Source organism: Echinops telfairi, unplaced genomic scaffold (assembly GCF_000313985.2).
Source record: "Echinops telfairi isolate 266 unplaced genomic scaffold, ASM31398v2 ScPeMD7_7424;HRSCAF=8462, whole genome shotgun sequence".
Lineage (NCBI taxonomy): Eukaryota > Metazoa > Chordata > Mammalia > Afrosoricida > Tenrecidae > Echinops > Echinops telfairi.
In genome coordinates this window covers 26165724-26174313 of record NW_022111324.1, presented here as the reverse complement: position 1 = coordinate 26174313, position 8590 = coordinate 26165724, and the positions used below count along the sequence as shown (strand labels likewise).

At 46.1% G+C, this 8590-nt stretch overlaps 1 protein-coding gene across 1 annotated transcript in view; it reads left to right on the top strand.

Moving 5' to 3' along the window:
- Positions 1–11: 11 nt before the first annotated feature.
- COLGALT2 (collagen beta(1-O)galactosyltransferase 2) overlaps positions 12–8590 on the top strand; it is a gene marked incomplete at its 5' end in the record, with an annotated part of 149846 nt that continues 141267 nt past the window's right edge. Inside the window, one exon of the mRNA XM_004706785.2 lies at positions 12–211. Coding sequence (XP_004706842.2) covers positions 12–211 — 200 coding nt within the window. The remainder of the gene's footprint in view (positions 212–8590) is intronic.

The window sequence follows — 8590 nt, the reverse complement described above, 5'->3', positions numbered from 1 at the left end:
CGGTTCTGTCCCGCGGCGACCGCGGCGCGCGCTTCGCCGCCGAGGCGGACCCGGACGACGCCCCCGAGGAAGCGGTGGTGTTCCCCGAGTCGCCGCTGCAGAGAGCCACGGTGCTGGTGGTCGTCCTGGCCCGCAACGCCGCGCACACGCTGCCGCGCTTCCTCGGCTGCCTGGAGCGGCTGGACTACCCCAAGAGCAGGATGGCCATCTGGTGAGCGCGCGCGGCCCCGGGCCGGCTGGGGGGAGGCGGGAGGCGCCGGCGGGGGGCGCGCTCCGCGGGAGGGACCCCCGGGCTACGCACCCTCTGCGGTCGGCGCGGCTCCTGCGCGCGTTTGGCCGCTGGGTAGCGCAGTGCGAGCGGGCCTGTGGGTGCCCGCGCTGTTAAAATGCCAAAAATCAACCTGCCTTTCCAAGGAGTGAGTGAATTGGGGTGGCCCTGTCCCTCCCCCCGCAAGAACCTTTTGGCGACCGCGAGAGAGCTAGCTTCTCTCCGTTTCGACTCTAGAAGTTTCCTTTCCGCGCACCTCACACTCCCACCAAGAGTGCATGGGAAAGGATGCCTGTCCCCGCTTTCTCTGACGCGCCCAAGAACGTGGCTGCAGCTAGTGAGGGCGATTTGGGGGTGCTTGGAGAGGCAAAGGGTACAGGGCCTCGGCTTCGGGTTGCCTGGCACCTGGTCCTGCCCAGAGGTGGCAGGAGCCGCTTCTCCAGCCCCCCCCCCCCCCCCCCCCCCCCTCCCAGGACCAAGGAGGCGGAGAGGCAGACTCAGGAGTAGGGGTTGGGATGACCCCACATGGTCTTCCTAACAGCCCTTCAAGGTGGGATGTGTCTCTGCGCTCCCAGCTGACTCTGCTGGTGCTTTCTGGGGCGCTTTAGATGCAAGTCACCCGAATTCTAAGTCCTGGAACGCAACGGAGTCGCCTCTGGAACGGGAAAGGGACACGTTTTGATGCTAAGCATGTTAAGCATGTTTTAAGCATGTTAAGCATATTTTAAGCATGCCTGAGTGATGATTGTAAGGATGGAACCCGGGGCCTGGTGCCTGTATTTGCTGCAGGGACAGCTCCGTGTCTATCGTGGAGGTGGCTGCCTGCTCAGTCAGAACTGGTCCAGCCCCGCCCCTTTCATAAACGCAGAGACTGACCGGTGAGAAGTCGGATGAACCACTAAGGAGTGTGTGGGGGAGGCGGTGGACGTTGGCCAGGGGAGCTGGGCTCTCAGGAACCTGGATAAGAGGATTCCAGTCACTTGAGATGCCCGAAGTCACCTCTGACCAGTTTCTATCTTGCATTGATAAGGAGAGTAAACTGTCCCCAGAGGAGACATGCTGAGACAAGGATTGGGCAGAGAGAGGGAAGGAGGGGGAAAGCCGCGGCTGGAGCTGGTGAGCCTACTGGTACCTGGTGGCAGAGGCACAGAGGTGCGAAAGTAAACACGTTATACTGCAGCTCTGTGAGCTGCTCTACTATAAACGCTGCTATACGTGACTGCTGCCACGCAGAAGGGCACATTATGTGGAGAGCAGCAGCACAGCCAGGTTTTAAACCAGAGGGAGGGGTGGTTATTTTTAACCACTTCCATACCAAAAGAAAATTTCACAAATGCCAAGTTATCTAAGAGATGAGTTGCTGTTTTCAAATCCGATGTTTAAAAATTGGTCTTTATGCACTGTTGAGTTAAAACAAAACAAAAAAATCAGTGCAGTTGTGTCAGTGGAGCCAGATTCTGACTCACAGTGACTCCTGTACACAGGGAAACCTGCCCAGGCCTCAGCCATGCTGCCACTCATTGCTGCATGTGGACCCATGGTTACAGCCACTGGTCACTCTGTCCTGCCCCTTTTCGCTGGCCTTCTACTCATCAAGCATGATGTCTTCCTCCGGACTGGTCCCTCCTGATGTCATGTCCAAAGTACGAGAGACAAGAAGATTCCCCATCTTCATTTCTAAGGAGCTTTGTGGCTGTACTTCTTTCCCTCCCCTGGCAGTTCATGGTATATTACATTTTATACAGCATTGCAATAGTTCATGTGAGGAGCCGCAGTGGGGAGGGGTCATGAAGCAGGCACAGCGTTTACTAGTTGCTTATCATACATATACACAGTCTTTTATCATGCAGTAAACTTTTTTTCTACTTTAAAATACCCTTAAGTCTTTGATTTAATATACAGTAAACTTTTAGGAGACATATATAATCCTTATTTTACAAATGAAGAAAAGACCTAGATCATTTCAATAACTCACATATGGTCTCAGAAATAATAAGTGACAAAGCTGGAAGTTAAACTTGTTTGTCCCTAAAAAGCAATACTTCAAACTCCCAGTCATTGAGTCAATGCCGATTCGTAGCGACTGGATAGGACAGGGTAGGACTGCCCCTGTAAGTTTCTGAAACTGTAACTATTTATGGGAATAGAAAGCCCATCTTTCTCCTGAGTAGCTGCTGGTAAGGTTTCGAACTGCTGACCTTGCAGATCGCAGCCCAACTCATGACCACTGTGCCAACAGATGGTGATGGGAAAATTAAAGATACAAAACTTAAGTATATTTATAACCACAATAGAAGGTTAGGGTTGTCTGTCACTAACTAAATATGTAATATGGGGCTGGTGCTTAGGATCTATAGACTTAGGTTTATTCATCATAAAGTGGTGAATTGGAATAAGCAACTTCGAAAGTTCTTTCTGACTCTTAAATTCTATAGATTAGGTGATATGATCAGAATCAATCACCAATCGGCTATCAAAAGATATAGCATCTGGAGTCTTAAAGGCTTGAAGATAACAAGCGGCCATCTAGCTGAGAAGCCACAAAACCCACATGGAAGAAGCACACAGCCTGGCTGATCATGAGGTGCCAATGGGATCAGGTATCAGGCATCAAAGACCCAGAACAAAATCATGCACAATGTGAATGGGGGTGTGGGGTGTGGAGTGGAGACCCAAAACCCATCTGTAGACAATTGGACATCCCCTCATAGAAGGGTCACAAGGAAGAGATGAGCCAGTCAGGGTGCAGTATAGCACCGATGAAACACACAACTTTCCTCTAGTTCCTAATGCTTCTTTTCCCCCACTATCATGACCTCAATTCTAAATTACAAATCGGATTAAACCAGAACATGCACACTGCTATAGATAAGAGCCCACAACACAGAGAATCCAGGATAGATAAACCCCTCAGGGTCAACAATGAGAATAGAGATACCAGGAGAATAAGGGGAAGATGGTGGGGGGGGGGGAGAAAGGGGAAATCAATCACAAGGATCAATATATAACCCCTTCCCAGGGGGATGAACAACAGAAAAGTGGGTGAAGGGCAACAGAAGATGATGTAATATATAAAAATAATAATCTATAACTTATCAAGGGCTTGTGAGAGAGGGTTGGGGAGGAAGGGTTAAAACGAGGGGCTGATATCAAGGGCTCAAGTAGAAAGAAAATGCTTTGGAGATGATGGCAGCATGTGTACAAATGTGCTTGACATAATGGATGATTGTGTGGATTGTGATGAGATGTGATAAGAGATTGTGATAAGGGAAAAGAGCCCCTAGTAAAAGTATTTAAGTAAATAAATAAATAAAAAATATATATATACCAATAAGGAAAAAAAAAGAATCAATCACCAATGAATGTGCACTGAAGGCATTGACAGCAAACAGGCTCCATGAAGTGATCGCTTACCAATTGAGATGTTTCAGCAAACAGATGCAATAATAGAAATGCCCCTCATGTATGCCAAGAAATTTGGAAGGGAGTCACCTGGCCACCTAACTGCCAGAGATCCCTACCCATGTCCACTCCGAAGAAAAGTGATCGAATATCATCAATATTACATGAAAATAAAATATTGTTGAAGAGAGTAAAACTAAAACAAAAGCAAGCAAACAAAAAATAGTTGTAGCACAATATCAACTGAGAACTGACAGAAGTTCCATCCAGATTTAGAATCAGATATGGAACACAGGATATCACTGCTGACATCAGATGGATCTTGACTGAAAGAAGAGATTAAATGAAAGATGCTTGTGTTTTATTAACCGTACAAAGGCATTGAACTTATAGATCATAAAAAATTATGGATAACATTGCAAAAATTTAGAAGTGCAGAACATTCATAACTTGTACATGGACCAAGAGAGAGTCATTTAAACAGGCGAAGGGGATACTATATGGTTTAAAAGCAAGAAAGGTATATGTTAGGGTTGTACCCTGTTACCATACTCACTCAACTTGTTTTTGCTGAGCAAATTATCTGCGAAGCTGGACTATATGAAGAAGAATATGGCATCGGGATTGGAGGGAGATTCATTAATAACTTGCAATTTTTAGATGCAGTGAATTATTTTATATGACTCTTCTAGCCATTGTCTTTGTAACTATCACCAAATGACTGAATGGAAACAGAGTATATGAAACTGTAAGACTGGTTAATTTTGCCATACCACTGAGGTTAAATGGGCTCTCTCAGTAGCAAGAACAAGGGATTTCACTGTCATCAAGCAGGAAGCCCCAGTGTGGAGTGCACCCTCTAGACCCCCAGATGTTAATTTAACCTCCTTCATCCAGGAGGGAGGTCTGGGACACCAGAGGAGGGGTGACAGCAGGGGCAGCAGTACCGAGAGCCAGAGCATGAAACAGAGTGGTAGATTTCACCGTTCCTGGAATCAGTAAAGCTCGGTGCACCTTCAGGCAAGAGACGTTCTTTAGGTGTGGGGTGCCTTAGAGAGGTGTTTAACAAGGAAAGCTAGACTTGCTGACCTGTGGAGTTAGAGCCCTGTGCTTTGGGGCTGAAGCTTATGGAAGAGTGGTATGCCCTTTGGGTATTATCAGTAGCGCTAAATGAGCTTTGTAGCGCTTTCCAAAGTAGGGCAGAGGCCAAGGGGCTACTTGCCTGTAAGCCAAGGACCCCATAGAGAGGAGTTGTGCTTTTAAGCATGCTTGAGGAGGTGTTCCTGAACATTTTTTATCAGGAATTACAGCCTGTTGAGGTCTCTAGTAAACCCTATAATTGTGAATATTGTTCTTCAGGTCTATGTGGCCATTGCAATGGATTATCAAAACCACGAGGACAGTAGAGAATGCTGTGGAGGGATGGTTGATGTTAGAACTGGTAAGAAAGTTGGCAGTTATGGGCTTCTCTGACCTTGGCCTCATAGGACTCTGCACTGTGCTGACGTTCACTTTGATTCTCCTTCCCCCTTGTGAAGTCAGAAGAGGGCAGACACCACCCTCATGCCATTTTCACAGTTGTACAAATGTCACACCCTTGCCAGTGGAAAGGGAAGAGGACTTGGAGCGCTTACTGATGAAGATGCGCGCCTTCAGAGCCCATTGTGCCTCCACGCAAAGCCCCGATCCTCACCGCTTGACTAATATCATGAACCATGAAAACACTGACACTGCCGAAAGTTTCAATCTGGTTGGATCTGACATTAACTACCACAAAAGCAGCAGTCGAGAAAGAAACAGCATTGGGAAAATCGGTTCAAAAGACTTCTTTTGAAGGGTTAAAAAGCAAAGACGTCACTTTGAGAAGGCAGGTGAAACCGATCCAACCCCTGGCAGTTTCAATGATCTCGCATGCCTGGGAAGTCTGGACGATGACTTAGCAAGACTGGAGGAGAATTGATGCCTTTGAATTATGGCGAAGAATATTGACTAGGCCATGGAAGAACAAACAAATCTGTCTTTGAATAAGTACAGCCAGCATGCTCCTTAGATGTGAAGATGGTGAGACTTGGGGCTATGTTATCAAGCTGGACTAGCCTCTGGAGGTGGACGTCATGCTGGGCAAAGTAGAGGGCCAAAGAAGAAGAGGTAGCTTCTCGGTGAGATGGGTTGACACCATGGCCGTGACAATGGGCTCAAATATATCAATGAATGTGTGCATGGAGCAGGGCTGGGTACGGCTTTGCTCGGTTGTACATAGGATCACCATGTGTCAGAACCAGCTCAGCAGCATCTAACAACCCAATAATCGTGTTTAAAAGAAGCCCTAGTGGCACCGTGGTTAAGGACTTGGCCGCTAACAGACAGGTTTGAACCCTCCTTGGGAGAAAGAGGTGGCAGGCTACTTCTGTAAAGCTCCGAAACCAAAAAACCAAACCCTTTGTCATCGCGTCAACGCTGACTCAGTGTGAGCCCCTGAGGGTTTCTGAGACTGTAATTATTGATCGGAATAGAAAGCCCAGTCTTTTTTCCAGGGAGCTGCTGGTAGTTTTGAACTTCAGACCAGGCATATCACAGTCTAACACGTAACCAACCACTACGCCACCAGCCCTGGAAACCCCTTTAGGGCAGTTTACCCTGCCCTCAATCATCGTACTGGTTAGAATTTACTTGATAGGAATGGTACCATTCTATAAAGAGACGAAATTATCTCATTTCATAGGGGTGGAAATGTGTCTGAAGTAACTGACTTGGTCAAGATTAAATTTACTTATTAATTCCACAGATAATAATAGGAGCGCATATTTTCCCAAAGCTCTTTGCATTCATTTTCTAGTTGAATCTCCACAAGGGCTCTCTGAAGTGTGTGTTATTCTCATTACATTCTTTTGCAAATGAGAAGACTGAGGCACAGAGAAGTGTGCACATGCTCTTAAAGACCTTCGTATGGAAAACCCATGTATTAGCACAGGTTCAGGCTGAAAAAAGTTAACTCAGATGTGGTTCCTGAGAGTTGGCCCTTTTAATTGTGCAGGACAAGGTCACCTATAGGGTTTGCAGAAACACCAAAGAGACCCCATCAGATTGGGGCAGCTGTATAGCCTTAGAAAGCTTCTTGAGGAGTTGACACTTTGATCCTGAGTTTTGAAAGGTGAGTGGAAATCAGCTAAAACGCGAGGAAAAAGGTTCCAGAAAAACAAGCAATACCAAAGAAGTACTGGGGCTCGAAACCAGTTTCCCATGGGAGGTTAAAGCAATGGTGTCCAAAGATTGGTGTCATTTAGCAAGGTAACTCGTGGTGTTAAGTGCTCCACCCCCTAACCCTCCACCCGCACCTCCACGGGAACCTCTTCCCATACCACCCCATACAGAAGCATTAGTAACATTTATCATCAATTTTATGAGCGAGTAGTATATGATAATATAGCTATAAATTGCTTACATGTAATATTTCTTAGACTATATGAATACTGACAACACAATTGTTCTGTAAAGTCTTTCCAAATAGAATCATAACATTATGAAGGTGGGACAATGGGTTAAGCATTGGGCTGCTAGCTGAGAGGCCAGTGGTTCAAACCCCTGCGTCACTTCCTAGCAAGGGTGTCTATCATTGGACTTGGCTCACTGGTAGTGGAATTTTTGTTTGGTTTTTAGTTACATTATTAGTAACTGAGCAGAAACCTTCCTCGTTTTGTCTTCTTTTCCTTTGATTACTAGTTTACTCTCAAAAAGTTACTGATTAAGATTCACAAATACTAACTGCCACAATATTGTAGCCGAAACACCAGAAAACCTGACAGAATCTAGGATTGTGAAAACATTGACCGAGATGCAAACCACAGCTTATGCTTGTAGTGGGTGGCGATAAAACCACGTAACTTGAATTGTGAACAGGTCATCATGACAGTTCTGACAGGAGGTCATTAGAAAACTCACGGCCCTCAAGTCAATTCTGACTCATAGTGTATTAAAAAGTCTCAAAAATGAATAAATTAGCACAGAGCTTTAGCCGTGTGATTGAGAAGTGGACATTTAGCAAAGGAAAACGGTTTTGTTGTCATTAACTACAGGTCTATATTTTATTAAAAAAAATATGTTTCTGCCGAAACCCTGCACAAAACTTTTTTTTCTGTTCCTTTTTAAAAAATCATTTTATTAGTGGCTCATACAACTCTTAGCACAATCCACATATACCTCAATTCTGTAAAGCACATTTGTACATTCATTGTCGTCATCATTCTCAAAACATTTGCTCTCCACTTAAGCCCTTGGCATCAGCTCCTCATTTTTCCCCTCCCTCCCTGCTCCCCCCTCCCTCATGAACCCTTGATAATTTATAAATTATCATATCTTGCCCTGTCCAACGTCTCCCTTCACCCACTTTTCTGTTGTCCACTCCCCAGGGAGGAGGTCGCATGTAAATCCTTGTAATCGGTTCTCCCTTTCCAACCCACCCTCCCTCCACCCTCCCAGTAACGCCACTCACTCCACTGGTCCTGAAGGGATCATCTGCCCTGGATTCTCTGTGTTTCCAGTTCCTATCTGTACCAGTGTACATCCTGTGGTCTAGCCAGACTTGTAAGATAGAATTCGGATCATGATAGTGGGGGGACACATTTAGGAACTAGAGGAAAGTTGTATGTTTCCTTGTTGCTACATCGCACCCTGACTGGCTTGTCTCCTCCACGAGACCCTTCTGTAAGGGGATGTCCAGTGGCCTACAAATGGGCTCTGGGTCTCCACACCACATTCCCCCCCTCATTCACTATGATAAGATTTTTTGTTCTGATGATGCCTGATACCTGATCTCTTTGACACCTAGTGATCACACAGGCTGGTGTGCTTCTTCCATGTGGGCTTTGTTGCTTCTGAGCTAGATGGCCACTTGTTTACCTTCAAGCCTTTAAGACCCCAGAT